We start from the raw sequence: 17,446 nt of genomic DNA on the forward strand, positions 1-17,446 counted from the left end.
CGCTCCTGACAGTCACACACACACACACACACACACACACACACACACACACACACACACACACACACACACACACACACACACACACACACACACACACACACACACACACACACACACACTCCTCTAGCAGGCTACAAAGAGGTCAATTATTCTTCAGCAAAAGCAATAAATAATATCCTCTCTAACTTATGGATTTGCATTAGCAGTCATTGTATGCGCCGTCACATTATAAAACACACTTTCCTTTCCTGGCTCATTCCAAAAAACTAAATTAGCCAATCATTCTGTTAAAGTCATGTATCTGCAAAAACTTTTCATGAGTTGAGAAAAGTTCATATATCATTTTAAATGGCTAATTCTTCAGGGTATTTAAACCTTAAAAAAAATCAATAAAAGCGAAATAAAGATTGATTAATAATAAAATGAATCATTAGAAACTCTAAAGAGCAAAACGATAAAGTAGATTACCAATACAACAGTCTTGTCTTGTGTCTGTTCGATGAAGTTAAAGGGCCAGACACAGGGAAAGAAGCACCTCTACGTCACAAGAAGAAAAAAAAAGCTGACTCCAAAAATAAATACAGCTCCACCAAGTGGGCTGAGGCTAAATGGTGTATGTGAAAACAGAAAGAGAAACAGTGGAGTGAAACAGGTTGAATAATAGATGAATGATGAGCACTTTGATTCCGAAATAGCACAGGCAAGATAAAGGCAGAGAGAGACTCCATATCCTTATAAGTCTCTTCAGGCCTCCCCAGGGATTTCAGTTTGGGAACTATCCGTTGCTTTGTTGGTAATCACCATCTCCATTAGCTGCAGATAGTGGGTTTGAAGTCGGCTCATAACGCAAATGGTTTTAAATTCAATCTCCAGTGTCCTAAAAAGGCCTTTTTGTGTGCGCCTCTGTGACCTTACTGTGCGGCAGGCCTCTTATTCCACATACAGCTGAACTCAAAAATATATTTGACCTGCCAAACAGAGTGAGCAGATGTTGGATATATGCTTCCAGAAGTGAAAATACAGAGTGTGTGCTGACTTTCAGTTAATAGCAGCTCTTTGAGAATGTAATGCTTGTCAGAAAACAACATGAAATATTAAATATATCAGATTTAATATTTGGACAGAAGGTGATGACAGAGTAAAGGTATTTGTTCGCATGTGTCGAAGAGGTTCATTAAACATGCACATGATAATCAAAGTGTTAAGATATAAGCGTGGCAGAGCTGTATGAGTGAGGAGCAAAAAGGTCATCAGACCTAGTGTAGAAGAGATATAAAGAGAAAACACCCTTTTTTACAGTTATGCATTAAGTATGTTACTTATTTTAGTTTAAGGACATCCTCCCAATGGTCGTCAAAAACAAACCACAAATGTTAATCTCATGTTGCCGCTTGAGCATCACTTAAAACATTTGGGGAACTATCAATTTATAGGAATCCATCTGGTATTTCCGTCCGCACCAAAGTGGGGGACCAACACACCGACATTGACCAAAAGGGCACATAAACACTTTTGATTACCACTCTCATCAGGTCACACCTCGCTGGCTGCAGGAGGAAGGCCATGTGCCGGACTGATAGGTGCAGACGGGGGGGGGAATGACAGAGACAGGGAAGAGGCAGATAATGGAAAATGGAGTCACATCAGACTGAATGACCGACCTCTATGTGTGTCCAACTGCCGATAAACTGGACAAATATCAAAAGATAATCTACACACATGTAACAAAGCTTCTTCTCTGGCCCTGACACACGCACATACACACACGCACACGCACACGCACACACACACACACACACACACACACACACACACACACACACACACACACACACACACACACACACAAGGTTACATTTACAATGGCTTATCTGAGTTTATTGTACAGTCTGCTCCGTCTCCTGCTCTCTCTGTCTCTCTCTCTCTCTCTCACTCACTGAGTGTGTGTGTGTGTGTGTGTGTGTGTGTGTGTGTGTGTGTGTGTGTGTGTGTGTGTGTGTGGGGGTGGGTGGGGCAGTACATTTGACATTACATTTCAAGGCCAAGCGGAAAGTGGCACTCACAGTATTCGATCTATCAACATGAACTCTGTGTGATGGTTGCCTGGTTTGTGTGGTTGTGTTTCATTAAATGAAACCCTAATTCACATTGTTTATAGTTAAACTAATTAGCTTTGTTGCCGACATGATAGGACTGATACCACACGTCTGTGCGATAAGTATGGAGCTGGAGCTAGTCAGCTTGCTTAGCTTAGCAGGATTGGAAGCAAAGGGAGACAGCTTGCCTGGCTATAATTGGCACGTCAAATCATAACTTGTTTTTACATTTCTGTTTGTCTATGGATTAAACAGAAAACATGTCACTTTTGTGAGCTTAAGAGTTGCTGTTTTCTTAGTACACTCCCAGACTAGCTGTTTCCCCCTCCAGTATGTTAGCTGTTGTACTGCTTTAATACCTGCATGTGTAGATGAACGTGTTCAGCATTCCCAAGTTAAACAAACCTTTTAGAAGTACTCTCCTACAGTGACAGAGACACTTAAATTATTAATTATATTTCTGAAGGGGAACTCCAGTCAAATTGGGTTGACTGTTAGAAGCAAAAATGACTCATTTGCATCGGATGTCGAATTTTAGCTTCTAATAGCAAGTTCAAAGAACATATAGAATATTTTGTTGTATAATGCAACTTAAAAGCTTAAATTATCTGTAAATGCCCACGTCTTTTCAAACTCCACGACCCCAGTTTCTAACACAGGCTTCCAGGAATATGTTATTCTAAGCCCAGACGTGAGGTATTTAGAGTTTTCTTTTTTACTTTACAAAGCTCCTGTAGAGCAACAGAAAATTATGATGTGACCATGACTGAAATAACCTTTATGTGTAGAATATGTTCCATATATGTTTTTTCAATAATCACTTTGAAGCCGACAGTGTGCAAATTATGAACAATTGAGTTTGCATTTAAGATCTTAAAGCAATCTTTAAAGAAGATTTCTCACTAAGATTTGATGATGACTTTTATAGTCTCAATTAAGTCGAGATGGTTTAGCTTCTAAAATGCAATGATTTTGAAATGATCTCAGTCAGAATGCCAAATGTGTTTACCTGTCTTCGAAGCAGCATTTTATTGAGTAGTTCTCGATACAATACCCTTTGTTTTAAATATGTTTAATTACAGTAACTTTACTTCTTCTTGAGTGTGATATAGTAGCATTGCTTGGCTTCAGCACAATGGAAACACCTGAGTGCCTCTGGGACTGAGATAATCACATTCTTTTCTCTCCTCACCCAGAAAACAAACACCGCCTATTACTGAGGTTAGACAACAGCTTTCACTTTCCATGTTCATAATGTTACAGGCCGAGTGAGAAATCCAATTTGAACCGTCCAGCAGCAGACCTGTAATACTGTTTGGTTAAAGTAGGTGCAGTAAGTAAATAAAGTGTTTTAACACATTATGTAGCAATTACCAGCAGATCTTCTTCGAGGTAGCAGACCACTGTAATGCAAAGCCCCCTCCCACTGATGGCAGTGAGGGATAATAAAACTGCTCTGTGATGTGGATACAGTGAGGGATGGGTACACACACACAGTTGTAATTACAGGGTTGAAAATATACACCCTGTGCCTGTAAGTTAGCACTGCTGTCAGTATTATTATACAGTTGTCTTCAATGATGCAGCGAGGCTCTGAGACCAAACTGCACTGGAGATGAACTATATAGCGGAAAAAGCTGCGTTAAGCTAATGCTAAATATAATCTAAATGAAATGAATGGGTGCACTGCAAAAACAACCTTTGCTCCCTGAGGTATTACAATTTCGGCTGAACCCAATTACTGGTTGGAGGATGTCATCCAGAGTTACACAGTGTTCTCAACGCCCTCCATGGGTCCTGCCTCTGGGCCCCTCACCACCAGAGTCACTGTAGGGTGCGAGGCGTGATGGATGGCCTGCTGCAACACAATGGCTAATGTTACAAGTTGTCAGCCACTCAATAGGAGGGCGGTCTCAGGTGGCTGTAGGCAGCCTGTACCATGCCAGAGCGGCCCCTTCGTCTCAGAGTGAGGGCTCTCTGGAGACGGGCTGTCTTTGAGTGTACAGAGAAAGAAAGCAGTTTTCTGTCGGCCCCAAACTCCATCATCCAGGACTTCAAACTCTGCACACTGCACAAGGTTGTCTTCTGGTGAGACATGTTAGTTTATTAAAGCAGATCAATTAAGTAGTAGTGGAGTTTAGGTTGTGATAAGTCAGCACTGATTATGTAATTCTTACAAGTGAAATAAAATACCATTAATAGTTTAAGATCAAAGCTGCATATTTTATATCCAACATGTAGCCTTTGTTTAATGTCTTGATTAATTTATCAATACACAAAAGATGCATCTTAAATTGGACTATTTTGTCTGACCAACCTACCAAAACCAGATGTATTTGAATGTAAAGGTGAAGCTTAGACATTTTTCGAAATAGGCTGAAACAAATTGACAGATTATCAAAATAACTGATTCATTTGTTGTGGATTGACTGAGGAAAGAATTTTGCTAGGAGTACCTTTTTCTTTGAAATGAAAAAACATTGATGTATGAGTCAGTTCGTGCTTTGCATTCAGAGTTGTTTTGTGGGTGTATTTCAGCAGAGGGCAGCCAGTGGATGTTTTACATCAAAGACTGGTTTGGACATTGTTAAGAGTCAGCCTCGGGGAGAGTGGACACACCCGCTGTGGATAAAATCTCTTAACGTCTGCATCCTGAGTATTGTTAAATGATTGTACACAAGTTGAAATGTATTTTTTATTATTTTAAAGGTAACACAAAAGTAATGTTGGCTGAATTATATAAATAGCAGATGCTTCCTCCTGTTCTGCCTTCTTATAGTTCATATTTATATATTATATTATATTTCCCCATCAGTCAATTTTGATTAAATGTCCCATGAAAGCACCATTCATCAAACCCAACATTTTATTATTATTATTATTATTATTGATGCTGAGATCCTGAATCAATTGTATAATATATGGTTTTGTCAATACTGTCCAGCTCTACATAATATTACCATAAAAACGGCAGTGTGTCTGTGTCTGACACCTAAAGCAAAAGGCCTTTGACAGACATGAGAGGGGGGACATTCATCCTCCTCCCCACATTAACTTGTTCAAACAGTAATTACTTTTGTAAAGCAATACAAAACAACAGCCACTGCTGCCATCCAGGAAATAAAGTTGTTGTGGCAGGCTGGATGAATGTAGAGAAGTGGGACCCAATCTTTGTAAAACCCCATTTGGACCTGTGCCTCATGTCTGGGTTAGTGTGGTCTCCCCTCACTCAGTGAACGGCTGGGCTCACAGACAGGACCTATAAACAAGCAGCTTTTATCTCTCTGAGAGAGACATGGCAACAAAGAGACCAGCTGCCGGGCCATATCCCCCATCCCTCCGTTTTCCTCTTTTATCTTTCCTGTCATCACCCCACCATGTTGAAGAGGAGCCACGGAGGGTTTCAGAGGTGCTTAAATCTCTGGGGGTTTTTTTCACAGCGTTCTCATTATTTTCAGATCGGCTGCAGAGGGCATGGATATGAGTCATTTTCTTAGAGTTGTTGGAAAGTAATGCTGTCTGTTCCTCCTGAATCAGTAATTGCAAATTGAAACAATAACTAGGATAATAATAGCTCCATGAATAGTGCAGTGCGCTGTTTTAAAACGTGGACCATATTGATGTCAATTACACTATTGCCGCTAACCTAGAGGACCCTTCACTTTAGACAGCAGCATGACACTAGGGGTGTAAATGTGGGTCCACAACCTTGGTTCAGACTGAATAATAATGTATAAATACTATATCTTAACTACTGTTGCTTAGGTGGCAAGGACATTTTGTTCAGACTGTGTTGCTCCCCTGAGGATGAAGCCTGCTTTGATATATGAACTCTAATCACCAATCTCCTATCGATATAAGACTTTGATGTTCTCCTGGCTTTTCATGTTGCACTATATTCATGTCTCAATTTAATTTGTCCAATATGTTTGAATATACCCAAGAAGGCTGCCGTAATGAGGTGTAGTGCGAAATAGATCAAGTTAGAAGCTAACACACCAAACTAAGAAAGAGGACGTCGAAGACATTATAGCAGATTAACATCAGTTTATTAGCATTATCATTGCGAGCATGATGCTGTTAGCATTTAGCTCAAACCACCACTGTGCTCTCCAAAGAGCTGCTTTGTGTGGCTGTAGACTCTTAGTTTTGTTTCAAATTATTAAATGTCCATCTTTGAGTATGACCCAAATTCCTCCAATACTACAAGATGCTTAACAACGCAACAGATTTATTTTTGTGCCAGGAAAGGAGTTGAAAGGGAAATAAACCCAATGTTTTCTGGTGCAAAAGTTCACTCAGAGATTTGAGGCTTTCCTCCAAGAGAAAGAGTTTATCATGGTCCAAAAATATGGATTGACGTTCAGACAATATTTCCTGATGGCGGCCAGAAACTTCAATCGATATTCTGTGACCAACGTTAGCTCTTTGCCAATCAATGCAGAATAAAATATGCTAATCCAGTTCTGGGGGGGATATGTGCAACTTGGTATGCGCAGACACGGTTCCCCATTACATACCTCCATCTTGTTGAGGGACACCCAGCAGTCTGAGGGGAAGTCCTGCAGCATGGGGACCAAGAACTGTAGGCAACCGTCCCAGTGACACAACAGCAGCATCATACCAATCAGGTTAAAGATCCGCATCACCGCACTAGCCAGGTCATAGGTCATGTGGAAGATCTGTAGACAACAAAACAGGAAGTGGGGGTTACATTGTGCTGAGACATGTGGAGATAGAAAAAAAGGAAGAGCCATGGAATTGTTCTGGCAAAGGTTGAAAAGCTATTTCATAGTGTTAAAAATAGAATCGGTTCAACAACTCATGCAGAGCAGCTAAAAGTGTGAACTTTGCTTTGGAAAGTTCCTTGGATCTTTTTTATTTTGTGGAACTTTTCAAACTACTTTATCAATCCCAAGTGGATATAAGGTTTTGTGACAGTTATAATAATATAATTAATACATATTTAAATAGATACAGTCCCTACCAAAAAGCATCTTCATGAACTCATGGAATATGGCGTTCATTTTTCAACTTTGTCAATGGCTTCCCACTAAGCTCCTGGATTATACCAAGTTAGATTAATGAGCAGGGGAGACAAGTTCACTTCAGTCCCACATCAAACACAGCAGGAGCATTTGTTACACAGAGACACACGACATCAATCAGAGGCTCAGACATGAACACAGAGTCCAGTCACACACACAACACACTCACGCAAGCCCGCAGGCACACTGACACACCAACAACACAGACAGGCATGCCAACCCGCTCACATACACACATTCACACAGAGTGATGGACAGGGACCATCATGATCCTTAACAACTGTGAGCCTATGTCGTCTCACACATCAATCATAGTGAGTCACTGGACAGACACTTAGGCCAATCATCTATCACCTGACTGACGGACGAACCTCCCGTTGTTGGTGCTTTACGGCTGCATGCTAATCTTTATTAGGTCAAGATCGGAAGAAATGGCAAACTTTTCACTGTAAGAAGGTCTGTTAAATGGGTCATTTCTTACTTGGTGTAGCAGAGAGATAAGTGATGCTCTGTGATGGGAGGGATGAGGGATGAGACTGGACATGAATCACATGTGCTGATCTTTCTAAATGTCACTTTAACCTTTATGGGGTTTTCTCTGTCAGTTGATATCAATCAACAACTGACCAACTAGAGTCATTGTCATATCATTTTCGCTGAGGTTGGATGAGAGGAACTGTAATACACATGGTCCTGTTGTGCCGGCTAATGGTGATGTTCAGCACCACGGACAGCTCATACTGTTACAGGAACTAAAAGAAGCTAAGGGCTGAGATTCTTTGATTTCAAAATAAAGGATGACATATAATGCCCAACAGACTGGGCTTTGGAACTGGTCGTTTCCTTTGTGTCAGTGTCTCACTCTTCACCCCATCTCCCCTCATTCTCCATGCATGGCAAGTATCACTTCCCATCATGCACCACTGTGTGTGTGTATGTGTGTGTATCTCATCATATCTTCAGAAATCCAATTATCCAAAGGTCAAGTTTGCAGCCGAGCCCCTCTGCACTGCTCACCACTGCAAAATGCCAGCACCAGGCTGCCAATACTGGCATAAACTTAAAGTTGAGTGATCTTGTGACATGGTTGGACTTCCGGTCTCCCAGGCAGCTCCCTTTCATTATAGAAAGGGGAGCCCAATGGAGAACTTGGAGCAGAGCCCCGACAAAGTGCATCCTTCACAAAGTAAATCAAAGCTGAGTGGCCAGAAAGTGCAGGATTGTGTCACTGAGTTCAGTTTACTAGAAGTGGAGACTACCTAGCAACTGCACCCATCTTCACATCCAAAATCTGTCAGGCCTCTGAGGGAATACCAGCTTACCCTATCCGATCCTTTTAAATGAACAATTACTGACATACATAATCGCATTCAACAGCCCCCTAGTGCTGTATATTATCATCACCCCCCCCACCCCACCCCACCTGCTCTTCCTCTGGCACCTTAATTGATTAAGTGTGTTTGCCGTGGTAATAGGCTGCTTATTAGACCGCCTGGCGTCGCCTGTGGGACTACCAGGTCAGACAGAGACACAGAGGGTAAGTGGGGGGGTTTGTGTGACAATAACAGTAATTAGAATGCAAAGTTTGTTAAAGCTCAAACATCCTGCTGACATTTTACATTTCTCACCAGGTGGCAGGTGAGAACATTAATATGGAGCGTGCAGGCGGAGGAGAGCAGGCAGACTGTTGCTTTGATCGCAAGCCAACATCAGCATATTGGAGGCAAACCAGTGACCTTTTATCACAGACTACATTGGGTTTTGTGCCTATGAGTTGTGTGATTGGAGTTGATATAATATTTACTGAGGGACACTCGTAAATCCTCTTACCTCTTCCCATTGGTGAATGTAGCGTATTAATCTAGAGAGCCTCAACAGCCTCAGAAGACTTAGGATCTTGGTAAAGCGGACGATCCTCAGGGCCCGAGCAGTCTTGTACACCTCTGCGTCGATCCCTTTCTCCACTATGAGGAATATGTAATCCACTGGGATGGAGGACACAAAGTCTACAATGAACCACGTTTTTAAGTACTTTTTCTTAATGGTTTCAGGGTCCAAAATGATGTCTGAATTATCTTCAATGATGATTCCAGTGCGAAAGTTTAGCACCAGGTCCATGAGGAAGAAGGTGTCGGAGACCACGTTGAAGATGATCCAGGGCGTCGTGGTCTCGTCCTTGAAGAAGGTGATGCCGACGGGGATGATGATCAGGTTGCACCCCATAAACAGCAGCATTGTGAAATCCCAGTAGAACCTAGCAGGTGTGTGACGTTGTGGTGTGTGCATGACAGTGTGTTAACATGTATTTGAGTGTGTATGTGTTGAGGGGGAAAAGGGGGAGGGGGAAAAGACAAAAATAGAGTCAGATAAGAATGAGAGTTGCTGTGGAAAGCCGATAGGCACAAGAGACTTACTAACTGAAGATGGGAAAGAGTAAACGAAGTACTAAGTCTTCCCTTTGCATGCCTAAACATTCAGAGAATAATGAGATGAACCTGCTTTTACCACACAAATTCTTTTAATGCAAATAAACCACTCCTATAATTGTCTCGGCTCCTGGCTGATGAAGTTTATTTCTATATCTATACTTTTTAGGGTTCAAATGATGGAAGAAACGTTCAACCTCCTTTTGTATCACTCACATTGGCCTGACTTACAAATACTGCACTATAGTCTAGTTGTACAAAATTAAAGGAAACTATTATTGCAACAATGTTCCTTATGATTTTTGTCTTTTTTTCATTTATTCTGACCTAATGCAGAAAAGACTGGAAACGATAATTCATCCTTTTTCAACAGACTGAGCTGGCACACTTGATAAAATATTACAATATTCCATATTTTTACAATGTAAAGGTCTATTGTTCCTCACGGTGACTCGTGTTTAGAGTAAATTAGACCTCATATAAACAAACTAAAGTAAAACACAGATAAGATCCAAGTAACGGCAGTTTTACTTTTTGTTTTAAACCTGATTTACAGAGCTCTCAGAGACTCCAAAGAGAAGTCCTTTTCTGACATTTTTTATAGCAGATCAAATTAGGCGTCTGATCAATTAGAAACTGCTCTAGTGTTGTACTGAAACATCAGTGACTTGAGCTGTCAATCAGGACCAACAGAACATTATGTTTAATTTATTAGAGTTGTATGGATACCTACAAGGCAACAGTCTAACCATCTGCCATCTTTGATGTGGCAGTTTGGATGGGGTAGACAGAATTAAGAGATGTCTGAGCCCGTCACAGGAAGCTCTGCAGGACAGGTGCAGCGCTGAGTCATCACACTGCGACTTATGCAACAAGCTGCTCCACTTCATGACAATAATAATAACCATCCCATGATAATATTTGAAGCAACTTTAACTATGCAGTACTTAGGGGGAGATACAGATTTACCCGTGTGTTAGCTATCATGGTAAAGAAATGTGTCCACCTGTCGTCAAATAAAACATCTGTCTGAAGTTTAGGCTTTAATACTGAGTCGGCGTAATGTGACCAAAATAGGCCAAACATGAATGTCGCTGTTAAGGGGGACGAGGGGGGGTTAAAGGTAGCGTTCAGACGCGCAAGACGACTCCAAATTATTCGGGAGCTATCCCCTCCTTGTGGTGCTGAAACCACGCAGCCCATACTAGGGGAAAACTTTCACATTTTCTGACCTTAATACAATATAGCGACTGATACATGTCGAGAAAATGATTATAAGCTAATTCATCGAGCCCGAGTCACGAGGAGCCTTCGTGGCTCATATCTATGTCTTTAAATATTGTCTTATCGGTGTTTGAGCCTTAACATATAACATAATGTATTAAATGCAGGATCAGGGGAGCCGTGCAGGCGGTTATGTCTCCAGTGATGCATGCTTGAGGTTTTCGCACACTTGGCTCAAGGTGACATTCCATTACTGAGTGCATCGCACACACCACACACACACACACACACACACACACACACACACACACACACACACACACACACACACACACACACACACACACACACACACACACACACACACACACACACACACAGAGAGCCTATATCCTTTCAGCACGCCTCTTGTCGCAGATGATAGAATATTATACTGCTGCACATTTTAACCAGATCTTCGAAAAAAATAATGGCATTTTTAATAACGCCCCAATAAGCGTTGTCCTCTTTGTTAAACGTAAGCGTGCTTCAACAAAAAGTCTAGATGTGTTAGCAGGCCGGGCTTGTTGAGCATCTCAGACACGCGCTACTGTACATGCAGACTGGAACAGCATTTGTTTAGGACACTAAACAAACATGAATGTCGCTGTTAAGGGGGACGAGGGGGGGTTAAAGAACACACACACACACACACACACACACACACACACACACACACACACACACACACACACACACACACACACACACACACACACACACACACAGAGACAGACACACACTCTTTCTTTCTTTGCTCAAGTCCGTTTTCCTGACAACAGGTTGTTTGGGGGATTATTGGCAGCACGTTGTAATGCATCGATTCAAATCTCTAAAGATTCAACCAGAGGGGATGAAATAAAAATGAAGCAGCCTTTTACATTAACCACGCATATGTTTTCCCACCGTGGGGACTCAGTAGTAAGTTATTTGTGGATGACAATGGGGGCCCATACAGCCCCTCTTGACATTCAACGTGCAACCAATGGCAGCCCCAGCTCTTACCTGAAATCGCTGTAAGGGTGGATAATCCAATTTCCAGCTGATTTTACCCTCTCCTGCTCTCTCTCCACTGCTTTTTGACTACCATACAAGCGTAAGGAGAATTTGTTAACTCCAGGCTGCAGCATACTACTAAACTGCCGCTGCATGAAGCTGGCTTGGCTGTCCTGAGGCTCCGAGTCCTCGGCCGGCACGATTGGGGGTCCATCCTCCAGCTTCTGGAAAGTGACAGAGTTCCTCGGCTGCTGGGTCTGGGTCTGAGTCGGGCCGTGCAGCGAGGACGAGGCTTTCCGGCTCGGTGCGTTAGAGAAGGACACCCTGGAGTCTTTTTTCTCGGGCAAACCGCTGGTCACCGGGGTAGAGCCGGGGTTGACGCTGTCTCCTCCGTGCCCCCCGGTCATGGACCCGCCTGGTGTGATCGAGCCGTCCATGCTGGCGGTGGTCGAGTTACGGGCTCCTCGCTTGGCGCTCCCTCCGTCCTCGGCCCTCCCCGACCCTCCTGTCTGCCTCTCCTGCTTGGAGATGATTGAGCGCAGGCTCCCGGTACCCGAGTCCCTCCTGCATTCTCCGTTTTTGTTGCATTTCATGCTGGAATTTGCAGCGACGCTTTTGCAACCATCACTTGCTGCCGCGGTCAAAACCTCTAACGCGACCGCTGCCGCCGACGCCCCCGCCCCAGATGCTCTGCTGGTCTCGCCGCGCTGGGCAGCATCGCCCGGATTGGGTGTCTGGGTCGCCGTAGCTCTGGAGGCAGAGGTGGGCCGTGGAGCGGCAGGAGCTTCCTCTGTGTGCGTGTGGCAGGGCTCCTTGTTTGAGTTTCTCCTGGAACCCGAGGACGCGGCTCCCCCTCCTGGCGTAAAGTTCTTCATCCTGATACTGCCGCCTCCTCCTCCTCCTCCACCTCCGCCGCTGCCGCTCCCCCCAGCTCGGCGCAACCGCGGATGCTGGAACTTGGACTCCTCTTCCCCATCCTCCGTCTCGTCCATCACGATGTTGCTGGCCCCGCCGAGCTGCTTAGCGCTGGGTGCGACAGGAGAGCCGGAGTCCAGGCAGTTCTGGCTGCTGGTGCTCCTTGTGCATTTGGACGCGGCAGCCTTTGGTGCGCTGATGTGGCTGCGTCCACTGCCGTCCACCTCCTTCTTTTTCATGGTGGCATCAGAAGCCGGTGAAACCTCATTCCTGTCCATCACATTGAGCATATCAAAATTTTGCCTCCAATTATCTCTGGAGAAAACCAATCAGAGATGCAGGGGAGATGGAGAGAAGCAGAGAGGGAGAGAGAAAGGAGAGAGGGGCATGGGAGGGGTGGACGTGACTTCTTTGCAAACTACTGCGCTTTTACTTTCACTAGTCGTTGTGTCACAGATGCTCAAGCTTCCCACTAAGTGAGTCCTTTGACTGCGTGTCAAATATCATTCAATTAAATTAGCCTATTCTCCTGCTAATTCCACTCAAGCTGCCTCCGACTGATGCCTCTCTGTCATGATGACCTAAAGCTTGGTTTGCCTCAAGTAACTATTTTCTAAATAGCCACACTGAAATACATGCTCAATATGTTGTCAATTAGGGTACAAACTAACGTCAGCAGTTTCATTACCACGTGTTCATGAAAACTCCAATGATGTCATATGTTTTAAAGGTGCTTTCAATGACAACCTCACTGAACTGGTGTTAGCCATGGCTGGTGCTTAGTGCGCCCTAGCGGCCACAGAAAGGAGGCACAGGAGAAGGCAGAACAATGTTCAACGTTAGGTGACCCTGAAACAACAGAAATCAAGTTAAATACTGAATAAACAGAAACAGGAACAAGTAAGTTAAACAGATAACGTAAATATCTTGATGAAAAGGTAAGATACTGTCCAACTTGTCGTCTCAAATGTGCCTGATCTTGTTGTTGGCTTTATGCACCTGAGGGAACACACTGTCCCCCTTCTATTTTTGAGTTCTTTCATTTATTCCCCCTGGAGCTATGCACACGAATCCAAGATGTTTTTTTTATTGAAAGTACACAATGCACAACTACAATTTGTACTCTAGTTGTGCTATGTGTCCTCGATTTGTGTATAAAAGGGTGAAAACTGAGGATGGGTCAATTAGCTATTCAAGTCATATACTGCACAATCCGTGCAGGTACCTGTAACAAAGGTCACCAAGAACAGCAGAGGTGTTCATGTAGTGCATGCACTGACAGGTGCATGCTGCTGCAGTAAGATGAATGTGTTTTGCTCGGGTGTAAATTGCATATGAGCATAAAAATGTCTTCCGCAAGTGCAGTGCAATAATAACATTTCCATTATTTAGAATTACACTAAGATAGCCTGAATGCATGTTTGAGCTGCAGAGCAACACATAGGGAAATGGGCCGTGACAATCCAGTGCTTTGTCACTTGAGGAGAGACAGAGTAGTTAGCCTATTTTCTTTGTTCTGGTTGAGTCTAATTTTGGCCTCATATGAAGGATAGCTTGTATCTACACACAAATACTCACAAAGGCCTGCTTATCAAATCAGCATGACTATATAACTGGTGCCAATCATTGAATCTAAATATTATCACTGCTGCAAATTAAAGTTAGAGTAACATTTCCTCCCTGCATGTTTCATACCTTTTGACATCACTGCTGAGAAGTCATACGCGTCACCGCTCTCCCCCTCCCCTGCTCTCTCTGCCAGCCTCCCTCCACTTCATTAGACAATGCTGCAGCTGCACCAAAGTTCACTTTAATTTCCTGCTGGTTCGATGCAGCGGTGTGACGCTCTCAAAAAAAGACAGAGACAAAGAAGACAGCGATCTGCTGAAATGGCAATAAAATAAAAAGGAGTGTTGAACAGACGCCAGACAAGTATGCAAGTGGTGGTGGTATGAAAGGCCCAGAGACATGTTGTAGTAGTACAGGAACCAGAAAAGCCCATATAGTAAACACGTTTTTTTTTTTTTAAAGTAAAGCAAAAAAATAGGGTACTATACCATTTAAGTCAGCATTTTCAATCAGGGCCTCTGTTCTTTCACCCTTATTTAATTATCCAACCAATAGCAGCTTTAATGTATTTGCAGTGGAAGGCAATGTCACACTCTGGTAAGGTTGGTACCATCAGGAATACAGATTTATTTGTAACTTGTATTTATTAGAATATAAAATCCTCTGGTCGGGTGACTCAGCCAAAACCCGTTAGTTCATTTTTTAGAATAAATCCTTTTTTGAAATGTCTGGCATCTGGCATGCTGCCCAGTTCCACAGAGGTATGAAGACCCTTGAGGCATTTTTATCAACATTGGTTTTACATTTCTGTCAACAGAATAGCCAAAAAGAACTGATAGTGCCTATAAAAGGTATATGCCCTGTGGAAGTTTGAAAAAAGTGTTTTGTTGATATTTAAGCATTAATAAAAGTGTAACATTACACCTCCTGGTGCAACATTTGATGATGATATTTTAAAAACCATTCATTATCAGGAGAAACATGAAGGATTTGTTTGCTTTACCACTTTATTGTGACTGTACGAAAAATCAGTAAATCAAATTTAAACACTTAGTGAAACACATTTGGCCAGTTTCAAAGAGGTAAGATGTTCCCATGCCTTTTTATACAGTTGTTTTCTTTTTATGTTGCTCAATATGGGTCTTCGGCAAGGGTTCAATAAATAAGTGAGTTTGATTGTTTGCAAGAACAACTTGTCCACTGTAGAGCTGTGCGGATCTTAACCTTTGCACCAAACACACTCGATCAAACTCTAATAAAAAATATACCAGAATAAAAACCTTTTCTTTTTTTCACTGCAGACATTTTTGTTTTTTTGTTCAGTAGTTTACCCAAATCCACATTCCCACCATTAGACACAATTGTGTGCAAAAGAAAAAGAAGAAAAAAAGGTGCAAAAAAATAAATAAAAAGTGCATCACTCAGCTTCCTTTCCACAAAGTTTCAGTTTGATCCACGAGCTGTACAGCAGCTGACCAATTATATCAAATTCTCTATCTACACATCTATGCACTCGGCACCACCACAGGCTTTAAAAAAAGTTGCATTCTGTCTTTTGAATAAAAAATGTGCCCCAGACTCGACAAGTCTCCGTCAAAAAGCTGCCCGCTCAAACTTCGCTCCAGTTCTTATTGTTATGGTGACAGCCTTTCTGGATCCTCCTTCCACATCACCCCGTCCCACCTCCTCAAATACTCGGAAACAATAGCAGCAGGCTCTGGACCGGGCGTCCGTTCAGCACAGGGGGAGGAATGACGACTTAAAGTCTGCAACAGATTCAGAGTTCAACTCGACTCACATCGTCCCCTAGAGATGAGACGGACCACTGCCCTGGTCTCAGCTCGGAGCCGCTGCGTCTCGCTTGGCTTCATTTGTGAGTTTTTCAGATGTGTGGTGACGGTGGAAAATCTAAGAGTTTCTGGCAGCATTCTCATTGTTAGGAGAGCTAGGGGAGGAAGAGGAGGAGGATGAAGGAGAGAAGCTCATTCCTGATAACCCGGGTGGGTCTGTGGCCGTGTTCTGTCCACTTAGACTCTTCCTGCAGACAGGACAGGTATCATGCTGTGGAAAAAAAGGATTAATGAGACTTTAGATGTTTCAATACGAAGGAACATGGTATATTTGGATACAAAAAATATATACTAAATTCTCCTACATACATAAGAAAAATACAACCCTGTATCCAAGCTTTTCTTTGCCAATTTCATAAAGTGTTATCGTAATCCATCCATCCATCTTCTCCCGCTTATCCATGGTCGGGTCGTGGGGGTAGAAGTTCCAGCAGAGAGCCCCAAACTTTCTTTTCCCTGGCCACATCAACCAGCTCTGACTGGGGGATCCCAAGGCGCTCCCAGACCAGCGAAGAGATATAATCCCTCCACCTGGTCCTAGGTCTACCCCTTGGTCTCTTCCCAGCTGGACGTGCCTGGAACACCTCCCTAGGGAGGCGCCCAGGTACATCCTTACTAGGTGCCCGAACCACCTCAACTGGCTCCTTTCGACGCGAAGGAGGAGTGGTTCAACTCCGAGTCCCTCCCAGATGACCGAACTTCTCACCTTATCCCTAAGGGAGACACCAGCCACCCTGCGGAGAAAACCCATCTCGGCCGCTTGTACCCGCGATCTCGTTCTTTCGGTCATGACCCATCCTTCATGACCATAGGTGAGGGTAGGAACGAAAATGGCCCGGTAGACAGAGAGCTTTGCCTTCTGGCTCAGCTCCCTTTTCGTCACAACGGTGCGGTAAAGCGACTGCAGTACCGCTCCCGCTGCTCCGATTCTCCGACCCATCTCACGCTCCATTGTTCCCTCACTCGAGAACAAGACCCCGAGATACTTGAACTCCTTCACTTATCGTAGTGTTTTAATTTATAAGAGTAAAATGTTTCTAAGCGTTTTGAATGTATTGTTGTAACAATACAACATCACTCAGGGGATTCACCAGAGGTAGAGTGGGGCAAAAAAGTATTTAGTCAGCCACCAATTGTGCAAGTTCTCCCAATTAAAAAGATGAGAGAGGCCTGTAATTTTCATCCTAGGTATACCTCAACTATGAGAGACAAAATGAGAAAAAGAAATCCAGAAAATCACATTGTCTGATTTTTAAATAATTTATTTGCAAATTATGGTG

At 43.2% G+C, this 17,446-nt stretch overlaps 2 protein-coding genes across 2 annotated transcripts in view; both read right to left on the reverse strand.

The window, feature by feature from the left end:
* LOC104948982 (potassium/sodium hyperpolarization-activated cyclic nucleotide-gated channel 2-like) overlaps nt 1–12,693 on the reverse strand; it is a 30,376-nt gene extending 17,683 nt beyond the window's left edge. The window contains exons 1-3 of the mRNA XM_010775234.1: nt 11,842–12,693; nt 8,978–9,401; nt 6,620–6,781 (exon numbers count right to left, since the gene is read on the reverse strand). Of these exons, the coding sequence (XP_010773536.1) occupies nt 6,620–6,781; nt 8,978–9,401; nt 11,842–12,425 (1,170 nt within the window). The 5' untranslated portion in view covers nt 12,426–12,693. The remainder of the gene's footprint in view (nt 1–6,619; nt 6,782–8,977; nt 9,402–11,841) is intronic.
* Nucleotides 12,694–15,621: 2,928 nt separating this feature from the next.
* rnf126 (ring finger protein 126) overlaps nt 15,622–17,446 on the reverse strand; it is a 7,643-nt gene continuing 5,818 nt past the window's right edge. The window contains exon 9 of the mRNA XM_010775233.1: nt 15,622–16,377. Coding sequence (XP_010773535.1) covers nt 16,225–16,377 — 153 coding nt within the window. The 3' untranslated portion in view covers nt 15,622–16,224. The remainder of the gene's footprint in view (nt 16,378–17,446) is intronic.

This window comes from Notothenia coriiceps, unplaced genomic scaffold, assembly GCF_000735185.1.
Source record: "Notothenia coriiceps isolate Sejong01 unplaced genomic scaffold, NC01 NC01_scaffold00015620, whole genome shotgun sequence".
NCBI lineage: Eukaryota > Metazoa > Chordata > Actinopteri > Perciformes > Nototheniidae > Notothenia > Notothenia coriiceps.